The sequence below is a fragment of the Nycticebus coucang genome, chromosome 7, assembly GCF_027406575.1.
Source record: "Nycticebus coucang isolate mNycCou1 chromosome 7, mNycCou1.pri, whole genome shotgun sequence".
Lineage (NCBI taxonomy): Eukaryota > Metazoa > Chordata > Mammalia > Primates > Lorisidae > Nycticebus > Nycticebus coucang.
The window spans coordinates 65,065,279-65,087,873 of record NC_069786.1 but is presented as its reverse complement, the minus strand read 5'-3'; the positions used below and the strand labels follow the sequence as shown (position 1 = coordinate 65,087,873).

Below are 22,595 nucleotides of genomic sequence, written 5' to 3'. Positions count from 1 at the left end.
GTATGTCCTTCTGGCACCGTGTGGCCCCTCTGGCCAGTGAGCTTTGTGTCACTGTGTGGTCTCTGAGTTCCCAGTGCAGCAAGAGAGGGCAAGGCCCAGCGTGCAAGCCCTTCTCAAGTGTCTCCAAGCTTCACATTTTCTAATGTATCTTTGGCCAAAGAAAGTCTACAATACAGGTTTGAAGAGTAGAGAAATAGGATCCACCTTTTGATGAAAGGAGTATAAAAAGCCATATGGCAAAGGGCTGTATAGTGGGATGAATTAATGTGATCATTTTTACACACAATCTACCACATCGGTTAATGCTGAAAAAAATCAAGAGGCCTTGAATAAGATGGCTCATAGAACTCTCCTATTTGAACTCTACTTCTCTCTTGCAAAAAGGACATGTTTCCAGCTGATACCCCCTAGGCAGAGACAGCATAGGCCAGACGGGGGAAATCAATTTCTTTTTTTATAGCTCCAGAGCCTGCTTTTCTGTAAGATCATCTTCAGTCTGGATTCTCACATTTCCAGAAGTGAGAGCCTCAGGATGCCAGGCAGCAGGGTGCATGTGTATCTGTGTGGTGGGGAGTGGTGCAGGTGGGGAGGGGCTGAGGAGGGTGTGGAGGGCATTAGGAAAGCCATCCCATGGGGATCCGTTTTTCTAGCCATGAGTCCTCCCTTTTCACTTGATATCTGTCTCTAGCGCTTCTCTCCTTCTCCACTATGGCCACCCCAGCAAGAAAAGCCTTTTTCTTTCTTTTTTTTTTTTTTTTTGTTTGAGACAGAGTCTCACTATGTTGCCCTGGGCAGAGTGCCGTGGTGTCACAGCTCATAGCAACCTCAAACTCTTGGGCTTAAGCAAGTCTCTTGCCTCAACCTCCCAAGTAACTGGGACTACAGGCCCCGCCACAACGCCCAGCTATTTTTGTTGTTGCAGTTGTCATTGTTGTTTAGTAGGCCCGGGCTGTGTTTGAAACTCCCAGGCCTGGTGTATGTGGCTGGCACCATAACCACTGAGCTACGGGCCCCGAGCTGAGAAAAGCCTTTTTCTAAATCGTTGCTTATATAAAAGCTGCTAACCCAAGTCAGAAAACACAAACTGTTGACTTGCTATTGTTTAGTTTATGTAAAATTTTAAAAGAATTATTTGCCAACATGTCAAAATTAAGAGAATACCAGAAACTCCCAATTCCTGGGTTCACCTTAAAAAACATAGAAGGTCATCTTCTACCATTTCTATTTTATTTAAAGTACTTCCCTTACTCTTTGGACTGGGCTCCTGGAGATGTTTGGATTGGAACTCTTGCCTAAACAACTCCTGCTTACCCCACCCCAGGGAGCCCCTCTGCACATGCTGGTGCTTGTGCCCTGCTCGTGGGCTTCTTCTCACATGGGAGTCTCACAGCAGCTGAGCCACTGACTCGTTCATTCTTCATTCATTAAGTACATGTTGAGTATAGTTACAGGCTGAGACGTAGAAGGTTACAGGCCAGAACATCTTTCTCAAGTTGTCTGAAGCGTGAATTACAAGCACGCTTGTCCTCACCAACCCTTATCCTTTACACATCCATTATAGATTCAGAACATGCTAGAATTAGAAGAAAATCAACCTAATCTGGTCATCTTTCAATCCCTCTCCTTTTTACTTTAATTTTCAGAAGCACTTTTTTTTTTTTTTAATCAAACAATTTTTTTTAAGAGATGCTGGTGGTAGATTGAGGGTTTGGAGTTCTGAGTGTCCCTGGTTTGGTTCTTCCCTCACTCCTTTTTGATAAAACACAGTTTGAGCACTGCTGATTGTTCCAATCCCACCAGACAAGCATGAAGGGGCTTGCTCAAGGCTCCTTGGTCCTGCTCTGGCAGAACCAGGGATAGATCCCCAAACTCCTTGCTCTTAGGCCATCAGGCCGACCGCATCGGGCCTCTCCCGACCTGTGTGTCTGTCTGATTGCAGGGTGATCTCTGCAGTCATGCTTAGCGCAACAGCTCTTGGAAGAGCCTCCTCTTACACCCCAAGTTATGCCAAAGCGAAAATAGCAGCTGCACGCTTTTTTCAGCTACTGGACCGACGACCCCCAATCAGTGTCTACAGTAGTGCAGGTGAAAAATGGGTAAGTATTAGTTGTGCGTGTGTGTCTGTGTGTGTGTGTGAAGAACAGCCATCATGGATGGTCATACAATTCTTAGCGTCTAAATTCCTGTAGTATATGGGTATAATCATATGCACTCAGAAGGGACAGACATAAATGTGAAGGAATGAAGTAAATTAGCATTAAAAATTATTCCTAAAGCTGGCATTTAAATAAGGCAATGATATCCAATGAATGCTAAATTCTGTAGAATATAAAATACACTTAATTCCAAAACGAATGAAGCCTGTTGTATTTTGAGACCTCCCAATCACCTTGCTTTCTATTTTTATTCTGGTATGGAATATAGAAAAACCAGCTCTTCCTGTTCTGTGATACTTATGTGACTCACATTCATCTGGCTTCAAGTTTCAGCTCATATGGATGCACCCCACATTTAATTGATCCCAACAAGATGTCTTTTCTTCTAATTGATAGTCCCCAGAGGTTTTTTTTTTCATCTTCCCTGCCTATTTTTGAATCCTCAATATGTTCAAGAGAGCAAAACAAACCTAAATACTAGTTAAGCCAAATTAAATTCTGAAATCTTTTCAAATTGATCAAATGACCTATTTCTCCTTCAGCTCAATAAAAGTAAAATCCCTGTATGGTCTATTAAATGTCTAGGCATTTCTGGAGTTTATAATTTAGATAGCTTTAATCCCTAAAGTACAATAGAAAGTATTCTCCTTTGCAGTACAGACCTCAAGTAACTTTTGCTCTAGGTCATTCTGAGAGTAATGCTATTATTTTGAATCTTTGGGAGAACAGAGCTGTAGGGTTTGGACAGTTACTGGCTTCTGTGAGATAATAATGTCTTCTAGCTATTCTCTTCTGTTCAGAATGCCAAGGAATGTATGACGAGGAAATCTCTTACGTTACATTGAGAATGAGCAGGGTCGAATGTCTTTAATTTCACTGCTCAAGCCTCCCTGTACACTACACCTGCTGGAGAGAATGGAATGTTCTTTCAGTAAGTTGCTGCCTCTACACTTTGCACTTGGGCAGCATGGTTTGAAGGTGTCTCAGGCAGGGATTTTAAACTCAGCTGTAAGTGCATTTTTAATGTCCTAGGCTCCAGTAAGAACATGTGTAATTTCAATGCTCCCACTCACAGGACAACTTCCAGGGGAAGATTGATTTTGTGGACTGTAAATTTACATATCCTTCTCGCCCTGATGTGCAAGTTCTGAATGGCCTCTCCATATCGGTTAGTCCAGGGCAGACACTGGCATTTGTTGGAAGCAGTGGATGTGGCAAAAGCACCAGTGTTCAACTGTTGGAACGTTTCTATGATCCTGATCAAGGGAAGGTGGTAAGCACTGCAAATGCTTTTGAGAATTTTGCTTTCTGCTGAATATCGACAACCGCTACAAAGAGTCTTCAAGGCTTCTCCAGATTCACCTTATTTATTTGTTTGTTTTTTTCCAGTGCCCTCATGAAAGAGTGTAATATGTAGCCATCAGTTTGGAGTTGATGGCATTCAGACACAAAATAATAATACCTTTTATTTTTAAAAATTATTTTTCATTAAATCATAACTTTGTATATTGATGCATTTATGGGGTTCAGGGTACTGCTTCGATATACAATGTGAAAATGTTTACATTGAACTAGGTAACACATCCATCACACTTATACTCATTTCTTAATAGTTTTGAAATGTACCATTGCATCATGCACATTAGGTGAGGTCCCCCAAATGCTCTTCCTCCACCCATATCCCCCCTCCCCTCCCCTCTCTCTCCTCTTCCCTCCTACTTTCTGGACTATAGTTATGTTTTGCCATTCTTATGAGTATGTAAGTGGTTATATATTGATTTCATAGTAGTAGTGAGTACATTGGATACTTTTTTTCCACTCTTGAGATACTTTACTAAGATGAATATGTTCCAGTTCCATCCAGGTAAACATGAAAGATGTGAAGTCTCCATCCTTTTATGGCTGCATAGTATTCCATGGTGTACATATACCACAATTTGTTAATCCATTCATGGGTCGATGAGCACTTGGGTTGTTTCCATATCTTGGCTATTATGAATTGGGCTGCAATAAACATTCTGGTGTAAATGTCTTAGACGTAAAATAATTTTTGGCCATCTACTTGGTATATACCTAGTAGAGGAACTGCAGGATCGAAAGGTAGGTCTACTTATAGTTCCTTGAGAATAACACCTTTTACATTTGTATAGTGCTTTCTGTTATTTCAAAGATCTTTCCTATTCATTATCTCCCACAATAAGGGATTACAAATGTGTGATGTTTGCAAAGTGGTTTGATTAATTTCCATTATACAGTTGATGAAACTGAATCCCAGAAAGGTTATTACCTAAGTTCCAGTGCTGATTCTGTGCTGGACACTTTACATCTTTTGCATTTACGTGGATGGAGTTGGAGAACATTCTTCTTAGTGAAGAATCTCAAGAATAGAAGAATAAGCATCCCATATACTCAATACTAATTTGTATCTAGCAGATAAACAACTACAGGCCCACAAGAGAGGAAAAACACAATTAAACTCAAGAGTAGGGGAAGAGGGAAGATGGGGAAGGGGGAAGATGGGGAAGGGGCTCAGTAAGCTCCCACCTGATGGGCACCTGGGGTATATGGCATTTGGCACACCTACTGGATGAAAGACTCAAATACAACTCGGACTTTTCCTAACAAATGCAAACAATGTAACCTAACCATGTGTACCCTTATATTAATCCAAAATTAAAAAAATAAATAAATAAATTCTAGGGTACCTTCACATGATACTATTTCATCCATGTTAAAGTGTGATAAAATTATGACTAGAAACCCCTGTTTTATTGCACACTGAATCAGACTCACTTGAAAGCGGCTGTCTGGACACTTTATCTCTGTGCATATTTTCCAGTTCCAGTCATTTGCTGGTTGACCTGACTCTACCTACAATTTATAACATTGTATTTGGCCAGTTCCAGATGGCCTGCTGACCAGTTGGGCAAAGAAAACTGGGCACAATGGAAAGCTAGAAATGAATGTGTTTAATGGAAACATTCGCTTACTTGCAAATGGAGCAGAAAGTGCAAACTAGTCAGGGAACAAATGACCAGGAATGGAAAAAGTGGAGGTGATGAAGGACTCAATGATAAATGAGCCAAAAAGGGGACTTAGCATGAAAGAGTCTGAGACAATCCTTGTTCAAGAAGCTTGAAGTCTAAACAATCAAAGGAACTCACATTGATAGCCATGCATCCTAAAGCTTTGGCAAAGATATTTGCAAAATTGGTGAATTACATTGTTGCTTACTTTTCATGGCATTTTTCTCCCTTTTTTCTTCTGTAAAAGTAATATATGCAGAGAATTATAAAGTCAAATAGCAAAAAAAAAAAAAAAGGTTTGTGATAAAATGCAACTCCTCGCTCTACCCTGCCACCCCCATCCCACATTTCTCTGCTCAAAGGCAACTATTTTTAATCAGTTGATGTTTTTTGATCTTCCAGTGATTACTTTTATATCGCCAAACAATATGCTCATGTTGCTGTTGCACAGTTAAACAAATTTAGACTTTCTGCTGACTTATTCCCAAGAGACAGAAATCCAGCTTACTCTCACCACCTCCTCCCAATATACATGTATCATTTTTTTAGCCCCTATATTTGTACAGTTAACTGTTATGCTTCTATGGCTTTCCCACCACCTATATAAAATACGTTTTGAATTCTTGCTTTCTAAAATGAGAATTCTCACAATGGTACCTGTATTTCTTTTTTTTTTTTTTTTTGTAGAGACAGAGTCTCACTTTATGGCCCTCGGTAGAGTGCCGTGGCCTCACACAACTCACAGCAACCTCCAACTCCTGGGCTTAAGCGATTCTCTTGCCTCAGCCTCCCGAGTAGCTGGGACTACAGGCGCCCGCCACAACGCCCAGCTATTTTTATTTTTTGTTGCAGTTTGGCCGGGGCTGGGCTTGAACCCGCCACCCTCGGCATATGGGGCCGGCGCCTTACCGACTGAGCCACAGGCGCCACCCGGTACCTGTATTTCATTTCTTCCTTCCTCCTTTTCCCTCTCAAGTTCTAACTGCGCTTTTATATTATCGAGAATATAAAATGCTTACCTTCTGTTTATAACACTGATTTTCTGGATTAACAGGTTTTGTTATGATTATGTAAATATGAATTCTACAGTCAAATAGTAAGGTGCATTAGCATTACTTTTGCTTTCTTAATTGTTTTTCTAAAAGGTTTTTTTTTGCGTTCTTGGCCTTTATAAAAATCTTTATGTTCTTCCAGTGTCTCTATCCTGCCATCAGCTCCCTCATTTTTGTCACTGCCAGGATTAACTGCAACCTTTGCCTGTTGAACAGTTGCCACACTGTTAGTCCCTTACAGTGTTTTCTTGGGTTTGAGCCACTATTTCCTTGTTCCTGGATCTTCCTTTTTCTTGGTTTTCACCCTCCTTTTGTTGGAGCACACCCACAAGTGGTTTTCTAAGCAATAGTTTAGAGATATGGGCCTGGAAATGTTTTATTTTGTTCCATATTTCAAAGGTGGCCTTTCTAGTTTCCCTGAATAGTACAATCTTCAGTGCACTGAGGGCAGATGACATTATAAAGAGAAATGCTAAGAGAAGCTTGAAGGAGGCAACAAAAGATTTCCTTTCATTAAGGAAAGGAAGGAACAAACATTCTTCCTGGCGGAATCGAGGAGGTTATAAAAAATAAAGAGTAAGAGCTGATCACCTGTAATTTATAGTCACTTCTGTTATTAACATTAGGCGTAAGGATTTTAATTCATGGAATGTATTTGGTGACTGGCGAACCTAGAATGCACCTTGCAACAGAGGTCTGGTCTTTGTGAGAGAGAGGGTTCACTTTTCCAAAATGTCATCTCCATCACATCTGTCACCCAGGTAGACTGCAAACTACATGAGACTCAGGAACCTGAATTCGTCATGTTTGACCTTTCTACTGTTAACACTCTTTTAGTATATTTCTCTGAATATGCCCAGTGAATGTTCCAGTCGCAGGCAGAAAGCAAGACCCACAAGAAATCATTAGGACTCCTTGCCTTTCATAGGCACACTATGTTTTGTTACATCATTACAAAACATTTCTACAAACATTTTTAAGCAGGAAATATGCCAAATATGCTAAAACTTTAATCAATTTTTTAAAGTTCCCCTTTGCTTTTAAGGAAGTTACTTAATACAGGCTTTCAATATTTTCAACATTTAAGTGAACACCTCTGAAGGCCTGTTCCTGCATTAGGCCCCGAGGGAAACTAAGAAGCATAACCAGGTCTTCTGTCTTCCAGGAGCCCTCTTACTGCACAGACAGAGCAACCAGCAAACGGCTCCAGTATTTAATTATTAAATTGTGCTCTGCAGACTTAAGTACTACAGAAAAAGAATGGAGCAAGATAAGCCAGGGCTAACTATTATTGAGGAACACTATATATTTTTTAATAGTGTTTGCTTTTCTCATTGCTAAGAAATTATCTAAAACATAATCTGTTCTCATCATTTAACATGATCTTTTTCTGAAATCTAAGGGCCACTTTAGAGTGATGTAGTAGACCCACTGTCTCTTTACTATTTTATCACTTGTAAGTGAACCAGCTCCAATGGTAGATATTTGAGTACCTGGACTTAACTGCCTAAGTAGAGTTTCTAGGAGACAGAGATAATGCTTTCTTTCCAGAGCACACAGATTGCTTACATTGGTGCTTTTGTGGCAATTCAATAAATGTTTGTTGATTGACTAAGTTAATACATGTATTCCTTTTGTATTCGATTCTATTATTTCAGTTTTTCAGAGAATGATATTAGTAAAATCAAAGAAATAAGCTTGAACCTTATATTATCCATTAAAAAATCCTTTTCCTAACTCATGGAGTCTCAAGATTGAGCAACTCTCCATATTTGTAGAGTGTGCTGCCTTCAAAGCATAAGAAGTTTTTTCTTGACCAAATACTGTCTTGAGTGTCTTGCCCATTTTTATACCCACAGAGCTGGAGTGTGGAAAACAAATCAATAAAATCACAGTCTGAGCAGTGTTAACTTTGACACCACTTCTGCCAGACACTATCTCCAAAGGTCAAAGGCAACATAATTTATTGCCCCGAGCCCTGGAATTGTTGTCTGTTAAGCAAACCAAATGTGCTGCCTAACTCTTAACTCTAAGATAAAAACTTTCCTAGAATTCAGTGCTGGAATCCTCAAACTTAATGTTCTTTGTGGTCATCTCTATTGGCAGATGATAGATGGGCATGACAGCAAAAAAGTAAATGTCCAGTTTCTCCGCTCAAACATCGGAATTGTTTCCCAGGAGCCAGTGCTGTTTGCCTGTAGCATAATGGACAATATCAAATACGGGGACAACACCAAAGACATCCCTGTGGAAAGAGTCATAGCAGCTGCCAAGCAGGCTCAGCTGCATGACTTCGTCATGTCCCTGCCAGAGGTGAGTACCAAGTCCCAGCCACTCCCTATGGGAGACCAGGGTGAGAAGTAGAATGACCAACAAGGACAGGTAAGCATCCCTAATCCAAAACCTGAAATCCAAAATGCTCCCAAAGTCAGAACTTTTTGAGTGCTGTCATGATGGCTAAGTGGAAAATTCTGCACCTGACTACTCGTGACAAGTTGCAGTCAAAACACAGCCAAAACTTTCTTTAATACACTAAATTATATAACATGTTATATAAAATTACCTCAGGCTATGTGTATAAGGTGCATATGAAACATAAATGAATTTCTTGTTTAGACCTGGGTCCTACCCTACATTATGTAAATGTATATATTCCAAATTTGAAAAAAATATATATTAAATCTGAAACACTCCTGGCCCAAAGCATTTCAGAAAACAGATATCCAACCTGTAGTATGATTGTGGCTCAAGAAAGTCAAAGGGAACACAATTGATTCCCAATGCCCCAGGATTGTCTTAGTCTTTAGGCAAAATATATGTTCTTCACCAACATATTCTTATTTTTGGAAAGGAAAATTAAAACATAGAAACAAATTTTAGGAGCCAACTACTACCTTTGACCTCTCCACTTCCTTTTTATCTTAAATGCCACTGGGGAAAATAATTTTTTCTTTGTAAGTGATTACATTTATAAGTTTTGTGTTGTTTGTGGAGGACTTTTTTGTTTGCTCTTTTTACAATGTCTTCTAAGCTCTTGACCCAGTTTTTATTTGGGTAGTCCAAACTGTAAGTAGGTGCAAATTATTATATCAGCATCCAGGGTTGAAAAGTAAAGATAGTGTGTCCCCTGGAAGATTAATTTATTCCACAAATTTCAATTGAACACCTACTCATTCTGTGCAAGACATTGATTGGAGTTGGTTTACTGACTTTTTTCGTATAGACTTGCCCATGACACCATTCCCTGAGAACTTTGTCTCTAGGAGGATGAAGTGGGTTGTTACTGGTCTCACCTGGCTTAGTTAAGCATTCGTCATGAGGCCAGGGAGGTAGGGAAAGGAGACAGATCTTGGGAAAGCGCTGATCAAAGGCAGCGCTAGACACACCTGGGTTGAGATTTCACTTTCAATGCTTGTTACCTGTTTGTCTTTATACTTCTTTGTGCCTAACCGCTGAAATCTAAAAAATGCAAATTTATGGCTTCTGTGAATATTATATGATAACTTGGTTAGGATAGTTAGCACAGTAACTGATGCACAGTAAATATTCCATGAATGTTAATTGATTTTTAGGTAGCCTTGAAATCTTCTTTCCTAATTTCATCTAAAACTCACAGTAAGTCTATGAACTCATTCTTAACATTGCATTTTTCAGATGAGTTTTCAGCTCAAAGAAATGTAAATAGTTCTTTCATGATCACAGAGCTATTAAGCGGCAGGGTAGAGACTAACCACAGCTTATGTTCCAAAATATGCCAATAAAGGAATAGACCAGAACAGCTCTCAAAAGGCATTTCCATCCCAGGGATTATTCTACTTGGAAGGACTTTTCAGATAAGAGTCTAGAAAACAGGGTCTTAAAATCAAGAAAAATGTCATATATAGGACTTTACCAAAACACAGGAAGGAAGAGACTGGAAATAGAAACCTAAAGGAAAATGAAGGAATTGGAAATAAACTCTCTTGTTTCCATTTTTTTTTTTTTAAATATTCCTTAGTGGATGTGACATCCTTTATAGGATGACTCATTCACTATTCCCAAATTCAACAAACAGCAAATAATTTAAATAGGCGTCGTTGATGTGGGCTTCACATAGTACAGGAGCAGTAACTATCTGTTTCTAGTTCTCAAACTTACCATACTTGTTCCAGAAATATGAAACTAACGTTGGCTCCCAGGGGTCTCAGCTTTCTCGAGGGGAAAAACAACGCATTGCTATTGCTCGGGCCATCGTCAGAGATCCTAAAATTTTGCTGCTGGATGAAGCCACTTCTGCCTTAGACACAGAAAGTGAAAAGGTACGTATTGATTTTCTAAAGTCTTAAATCATTGTAAATGAGTCTTTTGCTGTAAAATCTGCTCTTATAAAATGGCACTATTTTCAATTTGCTGACTCATTAACAGTAGAAATTGGCAATATTTTGTGGAACCAAAAGAAATCTGGGGAAAGTGATTTAACATAAGATTGCTTCAAATAAAAAAAATTAACTTTATAATAAGAATTGTTTTTAAGATTTTTTAGGCCAAGTGACATTTCTTCAAAGGCAAATAATTGGCTTTCTTAAATAAAGTAAAAGGTTATCTGTTAGCATTACATATTTTATAGTTCTAAAGTGAGAACTAGAGAGGGTTGGCCACATACAACACAAAGAAAGAGGTGATAGCTGATGTGTGGTTTGGATGAAAGAAGGTGCAGTTGAGAAAAACACAGTTATGAAATTTAAAATTCGTAATTAACATCTTACAAATCAGGATTTCATTTTGGAGAGAGCTAATATGTCCTCAATGAAGAATGGTGTCAGAATAAAAAAAAAAAAAAGAATGGTGTCAAGAATGGACCATTTGGGTGCTACCCTCCATTGTTCCCTTGCTTTCCTTTGTGTAAACTAGATCATCACTAAGTACGTGTAAAATTACGCAGTGATTTCTGAGTTTGCTTCCTTGCTTCACTGAAATTTCTCAGCCCGTGTACTTCTGGTGAAATAATGATGCACTGCATCCAGTAAATACACCTGCTTGCTTCATTCTCTCTTATGTCAAACCTTTGGGTTTACCCCCGAGTGCAGGGTTGCTACTCAGGCAGCATTAACTGAAGTCTTGCGATGGTGGGCCGGGGAACATCATGTTTCTTTGCCTCAACTTATGTCTCCTCTTTGCAGACGGTGCAGGTTGCTCTGGACAAAGCCAGAGAGGGTCGGACCTGCATTGTCATTGCCCATCGCTTGTCCACCATCCAGAATGCCAGTGTGATCGCTGTCATGGCACAGGGGGCAGTGATTGAAAAGGGGACCCATGAGGAACTGATGGCCCAGAAGGGAGCCTACTACAAACTAGTCAAGACAGGAGCCCCCATCAGCTGACCTGGCCCAAGAACTTCATACAAGATGGCACGCCAATGCCGGAGGGCTCACCTGCTGCTTCCTTAGAGAGGAATGTCGATATTTTACTTTTATAGACATTGCCATACATTGGGAGCCAAGCTAATTTGTAATGACCTTCAATAATAATTCAGCTTAGATGTTAATATAGACAATGAAAGAAACGAGGGTGAGTGTGAAGGAAAATTCAATGTCAAGAGGTTGCTCAGCCATCACCTGCACTTCTCTGTGCAGGAGCAGTCCTGATTACTACATGAGAAGTAACAGAGACCGAACTCCTCCAGGGCAGAGGATATTTTTGACATTGTTGAACCCTAGATGTGCACAGAGGCTGGTCTATGACAGGCACTCAACTAAGGTTTGTTTGACCAAAGTCAAATGTGAAGAGAACAGAAGGACTGGAGAACAGCTGTATTTCTTAACTGAAGTTTTCTTGCATGTACAAACAGACTCATTCATCCTTAGGGCCAAGGCTAAGGAAAGGAGGACTCAGACATACAGGATGCTCAGGCTGAGCCAGGCAGAAGGGGCAAGTGTTAGCCAGGGCTGGCCAGTTATTTGTGTTGACTGACACTGTAGATTCAGGGGGCAGTGCATGGGTGTTAAAGTCACCATTACCAAAACTGCTGATGTTGCTGGTGCAGGGGACTGTGCCCCAGGCCGAGTATCCCTCATTACCCCCACTCTGTACTGGTTGCTCTTTTTTATTTCCTGGAAATCCTATGCATGTAATAAAAATAGTGCATTTTATTTTGCTATAGCTTTATAAAATGTTATACAAAAAAGCCAGTTAAATATGGCAGGAAAAACTCATGTTTATCCCTGCTCCCTCAAAACACTACTGTATGATATTAAGAGAATTAAAGAAGGCATGAATTTACAAGAATAGAGCAAACAAAATTGATGCCAAAAACCAGATTGGGGGAGCCAGAAAGCAAATGGACAACTGATAGAGGATTTGGAAGATGAGAAAAAACAAAAATGTAACCTGTTAGAGAGGGGAAGCCTAGAAACATCCAGTTTTGTACCACAGATCCTTAGAAAAGCTCAGGATGTAAAGACACTGGGTCCTTTTGGAAGAGGGAGGCCAGATGTGGCTGAAGACAGAAGAATGGACTGAAAGCCTCTGTAGAAACAGGCCCAGAGCCCCCTGCAGCAGGAAGGCTGCCCTTCCACAATCCCAGCAGAAGACTGGATGCTCTCTCTATGGGAAGCTCACAGGCAGACTTGGATTTAAGGACATAGGTTGTAGATGTGAATGGGGTGGTAAACATGTAAGAGATAAGAGGATTGAGTGCAAAGAGCTCTATGTGATCAAAAAACTCTCGGCCCTCTCCTGCCTCTGCAGGAGATTAAAGAATCATTCTCTGGGAAAATTGGCCAATCTAAGATAGGAGACCCAGGACTGCTAGGGATCCTCCAATGTAAATTTTGTAACCAGATTGCCCTACTGTGAAGCCCACTTGCCAACAACCGGCACTCATTCACTCAGCTTCCCCAGGCTTTCAGCGTCTCCCCCTGCATAGGAATGGACTGCCCAGGCTCACCAGACACCAAGCAGATATTTTAACATATAAAGCAAAAGCAACAACAATAGAATATCCAGGAAAGGGTGGCACCTGTGGCTCAGTGGGTAGGGTGCCGGCCCCATATACCAAGGGTGGTGGGTTCAAACCTGGCCCTGGCCGAACTGCAACAACAAAAAATACCCAGGTGTTGTGGTGGGCGCCTGTAGTCCCAGCTACTTGGGAGGCTGAGGCAAGAGAATCGCTTAAGCCTAAGAGTTTGAGGTTGCTGTGAGCTGTGCTGCCATGGCACTCTACCGAGGGCAATAAAGTGAGACTCTGTTTCTACAAAAAAAAAAAAAAAAATCCAGGAAAGAGGAAATTAGAAGTAACAGACCCAATTTAAAGATAAAGAAAACACTCAAGTAGTGGTAGTAAATTTAGTCAACCAGAAAAGAGAAGGTATTTCCATCTATTTAAAGAAAAACAGGAGTCCATAAAAATGAACATAAACAAAAAAAACATAAACATATGAAAAGGAGCTCTTAATAGCAGAAATGAAAAATGGCGCAGTGATGACAATAGGACTGCATGGTTCCCACTGAGCTGTCCACCCATCACAATGTCCTTTCCCCACTCTATCTTACTCTCAAGCCCCACTCTATGTAGGTGTCTTTTCTTCCCTTGGCCAACAAATGAAATTCTGCCTATAAATTAAGCCTGAGCTGTGGCATGTGGAGGTGTATTATTTATGCCTCTTTTCCATGTTTCCTGGTAAGTAACTGCAAGGAAGATTCAGTGGTAAACTGGTCAGGCCAGAATTGCTGATGGTTGCCACATGAGGAGGCAGAGGGTGAAGGACTGCTTTCTAGTTAAGTTTTGAAAAATGACAATGGCAAGTAAGTTGTCAAATAAAGATGCTTGCTGGAAGAAATTAAGCTTTGCACTGAATACATGCTGGTTCTCTAATTTCAATGAAAGAAGACTAAAACTGTTGCGTAGATTCACATTTCTAACCTGGAGAACGTGGGCTTTGTGCTGAGAGTTTGCTGATTTCCTGCAGTGGAGTTTGGGGGATATGAGAAAGGAATGAACACAAGTTTTTAAAAAATAATTTACTTGAATGTTATTGATAAGAGGGAAAAGATTTACCAGAAGGGGCTTGAAATTAGTAAAATAACTGCTTTCTGAGGCTCAGTAACAGGGAGATTACAAACTCAAAAATGAATAAAGTTGCATGTGTATGTTACAAGACTAGGAGTGTCAATGTCATCCTTTTTTATCCTCTGTCTTTAACAAAGATGTGGCCTATGCCATTTTATATTATTGTTTCTGAGATGACTGATGGATTGGCTTATTCTGTTCTATTTGACACTTATTATATGTCTTCTGTAATTTTCTGATGTTTTCATAATGTGTGAACTGCCCTATCATCCCAGTTAATAAAAGTTTATAGAAAAAAAAAGGATTGTGAGATAAAGTTTGGGGAATCTTTCTGAAGGCAAAACAAAGAGATCAAGATGAAAAGTAGAAAAAAAGAAAGAACTTCAGGTAACAATACAGGTGATACAAAAGTTAACTAATAGTAGTTCTAGAGAATTCAGAACAAAAATCTGAGAAAAGAAATTATTGGAGAAATAGTTCAAGAGTAATTCCTGCAAAGTGTTTACCAGGCAATTAATATAATAAATAAAAATCCTTGGACACATTATAATGAAATTTTAGAAGACGGGGGAAGGGAGTAGCTACTTAAACTTTTTAGGAGAGGAGAGGCCATGGTGTGTGCGTGTACATGTAGGTGTTTAGAGACAGGGTCTCTCTCTCTTTTCCAGGCTGGAGTGCAGTGACACAATCACAGCTCACTCACTGTAGCCTCAAACTCCTGGGCTCAAGCAATTGTCTGGCCTTAGCTTCTTGAGTCCCTGGAACCACAGGTATCAGCCACCTTGCCAGAACATGTTAAATGTGATAGATGAGGAATCGTAATGACATAGGACCTCTTGACAATAAAACTAGGAATCAGAAAGCATTTAGTTTTGCCTTCAAAATTCTAAGGGGAAAGGCAGGCAAGATGGCGGCCGAGTAATAGCTTCCCTGCAACTGGGCACAATGAGTCTGAGGAGATAAGACTCCAGGTATCTCTGGCTGGTGGCATCTGCCTATAATCATCCCTTTGAGGATACAGGGAGTCAGCAAGGGACTTCTGGACCCCAAGAGGAGGACAAAAACAGTGGAAAACTGGCAAGTGTTTGCATGTGTTCAATCAACCTAATCCTGCCGGCAGCCGTAAGCACAAGCAGCAGTGAGACTGCAAACCAGAAAGGCCTTACCTGTGAACTGTTTCAGTGTTTTCGGACCTGGAACTCAGTTGAACTACCTTGGGGAGAGCTTGAGCAGGAGTGCAGAGAACTTTGGGCATTGTCTAGGACCCCAGACTGAGCCACTGAGCTGGATGGAGCTAATAGTGTTCGGCTGTGGCCGCAGGGAGCCATTGTGAGAGAACTGCCCCGGCAAGCTTTGCCCTCAGGGTCGCAGACAAAGATTTGGTGGGAGCTGGTAACCTAGTGACTGAGCAGCCTAAAGGCAGGGACTGAGCTGCCTTATAGCCTTAACCCTCAGGGGCAGAGTGAGACCAGTTTTGGCACACTGGAGCCTCGGACTATTGCCCTGGGTAGAGTGCCATGGCGTCACAGCTCATAGCAACCTCAAATTCCTGAGCTTGGTGCCGCCCGGATCTCCATAAGAGCTGTGCCGCGACCCCCAACCCGCGACCCCTGCCCACCAGGCCTCCGCATGCCCTGACGAGGAACTGAGGGAGTCGCGCAACCATGCATCCTCCCTCCTGTACCCTCCCTGCCTCCACACAGGCCCGCTTGTCTGGACAGGGACTGTGGTAGCTGTGTGCCCTCTGGAGCCCTCCCTGCCACTGCACAGAGCCCTTCTCCTGGCCAGAGACTGCTGGAGCCTTGGGCTCTCTGTGCCAAAGTCACTGGGTGCCAGGCACTCCCAGAACTGTGCGCACCACCTCCCGCCCTGTTGCTGGATCCAGGTGTGTCACACTCCAGAGCTGCTTCCACAACCAGAACTCCCTGGCTGGGGCACCCCAGAGGAACTACACAGGGTTACTCCCTACAAAGATCCAGCAACAATAGAGTGATCCCCCTGGGGTCTAATCTTGGAGAGACACCTCCTCAACTCTGAGGATGGCCAGAGGCAATGGTGAAAAACAATCATGAGGCGAAATCAACAGAAAAACTCTGCAATATGAATAATCAGAGTAGATCAACTCCCCCAAGGATCAATGGGGCAGACACAGCACAAGATCCCATGCACAAACAAATAGCTGAGATGTCAGAAATCGCATTCAGAATCTGGATAGCAAATAAGATCGAATTAGAATTCCAAGCAGTAACCCAAAAGGTATCTCAAGAATTCAACAAATTCAAAGACCAAATGACCAAAGATTTTGACACATTGAGACAAGAAGTTGCATCCCTCAAACATCTGAGAAACACAGTAGAATCCCTCAGTAACAGAAAGGAACAAAAAGAAGAAAGGATTTCTGATATTGAAGACAAAGCTCTGGAATGCTCCCAAACTCTCAAGGAAGAGAAATGGAGGGCAAAAACAGATCACTCTCTCAGAGAGCTCTGGGATAATTCGAAGAAAACCAATATTCGTCTTATAGGGATCCCCAAAAGCAATGAAGTGGCTTCACAAGGCACAGAGTCTCTTCTCCATAGATTATGAAAGAGAACTTTCCAGACATGCGAAGAGATTCTGAAATTCAGATAGCAGACAGTTTCAGAACTCCAGCATGACTCAACCCAAATAAGACATCCCCCAGACACATTATAATCAATTTCACTAAAGTTAATATGAAGGAGAAAATTCTGAAAGCAGCCAGATGAAAGAAAACCATAATCTACAAGGGCAAGAATATTAGAATAACTGCAGATCTCTCAGCTGAAACCTTTCAAGCCATAAGAGGATGGTGATTGACTTTGAATCTCCTAAAACAAAATAACTTTCAATCCAGGATCCTGTACCCAGCTAAACTGAGTTTCATTTATGACGGAGAAATTAAATACTTTAACGACATTCACATGTTGAAGAAATTTGCCATAACCAAACCAGCCCTCCAGGATATTCTCAGACCTATCCTCCGCATAATACTCCACCACAAAAGTAAACCCACCGAGAAAATTTTGATCAAATTCCAATTTCCACAGTCTCAAAAGGATTAAAAATGTCCACCGGACTCTCGAAAGGCTTATCAATATTCTCAATTAATGTGAATGGTTTAAATTGTCTTCTAAAGAGGCACAGGTTGGCTGACTATATACAAAAACTCAAGCCAGATATCTTCTGCATACAAGAATTGCATCTTACATTAAAAGACAGATCTAGACTCAACATGAAGGGATGGTCATCTATATTCCAGGCAAATGGAAAGCAGAAAAAAGCAGGCATTGCAATCCTATTCACAGATACAATAGGCTTTAAACCAACCAAAATAAGGAAGGATAAGGATGGACACTTCATATTTGTTAAAGGTTATGCTCAATATGATGAGATCTCAATTATTAATATTTATGCACCCAACCACAATGCACCTCAATTTATAAAGAGAAACTCTAACAGACATGAGCAACTTGATTTCCTCTGGTTCCATAGTAGTTGGAGATTTTAACACCCCTTTAGCAGTGCTTCACAAAAAAGAAGCTAAGTGCTTCCTCCAAAAAGAAGCTAAGCAAAGAAATTTTAGATTTAAACTTAACCATTCAACATCTGGACTTAACAGACATCTACAGAACATTTCATCCCAACAAAACTGAATACACATTCTTCTCATCAGCCCACACAACATACTCCAAAATTGACCACATCCTAGGCCACAAATCTAACCTCAGAAAATTTTAAAAAATAGAAATTATTCCTTGCATCTTCTCAGACCATCATGGAATAAAAGTTGAACTCAATAACAACAGGAACCTGCATACCCATACAAAAACATGGAAGCTAAACAACTTTATGCTGAAGGATAGATGGGTTATAGATGAGATTAAGAAGGAAATCACATAATTTTTGGAACAAAACAACAACCAAGACACAAATTCTCAGAACCTCTGGGACACTGCAAAGACAGTCCTAAGAGGGAAATTTATAGCACTGCAAGCCTTCCTCAAGAAAATGGAAAGAGAGGAATTTAATAACTGAATGGGACATCTCAAGCAACTGGAGAAGGAAGAACACTCCAACCCCAAACCCAGCAGAAGAAAAGAAATAACCAAAATCAGAGCAGAATTAAATGAAATTGAAAACAAAAGAATTATACAACAGATCAATAAATCCAAAAGTTGGTTTTTTGAAAAGATCAATAAAATAGATAAACCTTTGGCCAACCTAACCAGGAAAAAAAGAGTAAAATCTCTAATATCATCAATCAGAAATGGTAACGAAATAACAACAGACCCCCTCAGAAATTCAAAAAATCCTTAACGGATACTACAAGAAACTCTACTCTCAGAAATATGAAAATCTGAAAGAAATCAACCAAAACTTGGAAGTACGGCACCTACCAAGACTTAGCCAGAATAAAGTGGAAATGTTGAACAGGCCTATATCAAGTTCTGAAATAGCATCAACTATACAAAATCTCCCTAGAAAGAAAAGCCCAGGACCAGATGGCTTTATGTCAGAATTCTACCAAACCTTTAAAGAAGAACTAGTACCTATATTACAAAAATGTCTTCCAAAATATAGAAAAAGAAGGAATATTACCCAACACATTCTACGAAGCAAACATCACCTTGATCTCCAAACCATAGAAAGACCCAACAAGAAAAGAAAATTATAGACCAATATCACTAATGGATATTGATGCTAAAATACTCAATAAGATCCTAACAAACAGAATTCAACAATACATCAAAAAAATTATACATCATGACCAAGTGGGATTTATCCCAGGGTCTCAAGGCTGGTTCAATATACGTAAATCTATAAATGTAATTCAACACATAAACAAACTAAAAAATAAGGACCATATCATTCTTTCAATTGATGCGGAAAAAGCTTTTGATAATATCCAGCATCCCTTCATGATCAGAACACTTAAGAAAACTGATATAGAAGGGACATTTCTTAAACTGATAGAGACCATCTACAGCAAACCCACAGTCAATATTGTATTGAATGCAGTTAAATTGAAATCATTTCCACTCAGATCAGGAACCAGGCAAGGTTGCCCATTGTCTCCATTGCTCTTTAACATTGCAATGGAAGTTTTAGCCATTGTAATTAGGGAAGAAAAGGTGATCAAGGGTATCCACATAGGGTCAGAAGAGATCAAGCTTTCTCTCTTCACAGATGATATGATTGTATATCTGGAAAACACTAGGGATTCTACTACAAAACTTTTAGAAGTGATCAAGCAATACAGCAATGTCTCAGGCTACAAAATCAACATTCATAAATCAGTAGCCTTTATATATACCAACAATAGTCAAGTTGAGAAAACAGTCAAGGACTCTATTCCTTTCACAGTAGTGCCAAAGAAGATGAAATATTTGGGAGTATACCTAACAAAGGATGTGAAAGATCTCTACAAAGAGAACTATGAAACCTTAAGAAAGAAATAGCTGAAGATGTTAACAGATGGAAAAACATACCATGCTCATGGCTGGGAAGAATCAACATTGTTAAATTGTCTATACTACCCAAAGCAATATATAATTTTAATGCAATTCCTATTAAAGCTCCATTGTCATATTTTAAAGAGCTTGAAAAAATAATACTTCGTTTTATATGGAATCAGAAAAAAACCTCGAATAGCCAACACATTAGTCAGCAATAAAAACAAAGCAGGAGGAATCATGCTACCAGGCCTGAGACTGTACTATCAATCAATAATGATCAAAACAGCATGGTACTGGCACAAAAACAGAGAAGTAGATGTCTGGAACAGAATAGAGAACCAAGAGATGAATCCAGCTACTTACCGTTATTTGATCTTTGACAAGCCAATTAAAAATATTCAGTAGGGAAAGGATTCCCTATTTAACAAATGGTGCTGGGTAAACTGGCTGGCAACCTCTAGAAGATGGAAACTGGACCCACACCTTTCACCATTAACTAAGATAGACTCTCACTGGATAAAAGATTTAAACTTAAGACATGAAACTAAAAATACTTGAAGAAAGTGCAGGGATAACTCTTGAAGGAATTGTCCTGGGTGAATATTTTATGAGAAGGACTCCCCAGGCAATTGAAGCAGTATCAAAAATACACTACTGGGACCTGATCAAACTAAAAATCTTCTGCACAGCCAAGAACATAGTAAGTAAAGCAAGCAGACAGCCCTCAGAATGGTAGAAAATATTTGCAGGTTATACCTCTCTGATAAAGGTCTAATAACCAGAGTCCACGGAGAGCACAAACGTATTAGCAAGAAAAGAACACATGATCCCATCTCAGGGTGGGCAAGGGACTTGAAGAGAAACTTCTCTAAAGAAGACAGATGCACGATCTACAAACACATGAAAAAAAGATCATTATCCTTAATCATCAGAGAAATGCAAATCAAAACTACTTTGAGATATCACCTAACCCCAGTAAGAGTAGCCCACATAACAAAATCCCAACACCAGAAATGTTGGCGTGGATGTGGAGAAAAGGGCACACTTCTACACTGCTGGTGGGAATGCACACTAATACGTTCCTTCTGGAAGGATGTTTGGAGAATACTTAGAGACCTAAAAATAGACCTGCCTTTCGATCCTATAATTCCTTTACTAGGTTTATACCCAGAAGACCAAAAGTCACAATATAACAAAGACATCTTTGAATGTTTATTGCAGCCCAATTCATAATGGCTAAGTCATGGAAGAAGCCCAAGTGCCCATCGACCCACGAATGGACTAGCAAATTGTGGTACATGTATACCATGGAATATTATGCAGCCTTAAAGAAAGATGAAGACTTTACCTCTTTCATGTTTACATGGATGGAGCTGGAATGTATTCTTCATAGCAAAGTATCTCAGGAATGGAAGAAAAAGTATCCAATGTACTCAGCCCTACTATGAAGCTAAATTATAGCTTTCACATGAAGGTTATAACCCAAGTATAGCACAAGACTATGGAGGAAAGGGCCAAGGGAGGGAAAGGGAGGGTTGAGGTTAAGGTTGAGGGAGGTTAATAGGTGGGGCCACACCTACGGTGCATCTTAGAATGGGTACAGGCGAAACTTACTAAATGCAGAATACAAATGTCTACATACAATAACTAAGAAAATGCCATGAAAGCTATGTTGAACAGTTTGATGAGAATATTTCAAATTGTATATGAAACCAGCACATTGTACCCCTTGATTGCACTAATGTACACAGCTATGATTTAACAATAAAAAAAAAATTCTAAGGGGAAATCATTTCTATGCCCAAAAAAGTATTCTCAAGAATGAGAGATGTCTAAAGAAATTCTCAGTTATTCTCAGACTTTTAAAAAGTCTCAAAAATTGTACTCCTCATTTATCTTGTGTCAGGAAGCCACAAAAGAAGAGTTTTCCTAAAATAAGAGAGGAAAATAAACAAATAAACAGAAAGAAATGGAACGTAGGAGCAGGTGATGTAACTCAAGAATGAGTAGGGTCTCAGTGGTGTTTCTGGAGTCATAAATAGCATCGGGGATGTGGCTCTAGAGGTAGTCTGAGTGTGAGCAGGGCCCTCAAGGTTTGGGAGATACATAGTTCTGAGTTAAAAGGTTTCCAGGAGGTCTAGAGCAAGATGTCATCTTCCTGGTGGATCAAGCTACAGGATGTCTCAGAGGTAAGGTCTCATTACCACCCAGGCTGCTCTCCAACTTCTCCAACTTCTGGGTTCAAGGGTTGCTCCTGCCTCTGCCCCTGAGTTGTTGGAACTACAGATCCATTCACCAGAATCATGAAACTTAGTGAAGAAAAATGTGAAACATAAAGAAAGGAAGAAAAGGCAGCTGTCTACCATCTGTAAAGGGAATTACAAATGTAGGAAATACTTGCTTTTCTAATGCAATCATGCAAAATATGGCACACATTTATATCCTTATTGAACTGATGAGTGAGATGAAAGAAAATAGTACAAAACTCACGATTTTTCCTTCCTCAGACTTTCAGTTGGACCCATTAGTAGTGGAACATTCAAGCCTTAGACCACTGACTTCAGCCTTGTTCCTGTTTCCTCACAGCATGAAGGAGACTAAGAAAGGTCCACTTTCTCCTGAAGTTCTTTTTAATCAGCTTTGTCAGAAGGCACCTTCATTTAAAGATTTCCAATGACACGACAGTCAGGAGCTTCTTTGTTATGTGTTGGATGCAGTGAGGACAGAAGAAACACAATCTAAGCTAGCATTCTAAAAGCTTTTAACAATCCAACTACTAAATCTGCTGCTGATGAAACTAGAAAAAAAGTTAAAGCCTACAGAAAATAGGTGTGAAA

The 22,595-nt window shown here is 40.1% G+C and overlaps 1 protein-coding gene across 3 annotated transcripts in view; it reads left to right on the top strand.

Moving 5' to 3' along the window:
• Nucleotides 1–14,582, top strand: part of ABCB11 (ATP binding cassette subfamily B member 11) — a 140,386-nt gene extending 125,804 nt beyond the window's left edge. For all 3 annotated transcript variants that reach the window (XM_053596739.1, XM_053596738.1, XM_053596740.1), the window contains 5 exons: nucleotides 1,940–2,096; nucleotides 3,232–3,429; nucleotides 8,341–8,547; nucleotides 10,386–10,532; nucleotides 11,394–14,582. In XM_053596739.1, the coding sequence (XP_053452714.1) occupies nucleotides 1,940–2,096; nucleotides 3,232–3,429; nucleotides 8,341–8,547; nucleotides 10,386–10,532; nucleotides 11,394–11,594 (910 nt within the window). In that variant the 3' untranslated portion in view covers nucleotides 11,595–14,582. The remainder of the gene's footprint in view (nucleotides 1–1,939; nucleotides 2,097–3,231; nucleotides 3,430–8,340; nucleotides 8,548–10,385; nucleotides 10,533–11,393) is intronic.
• The last annotated feature ends 8,013 nt before the right edge of the window (nucleotides 14,583–22,595 follow it).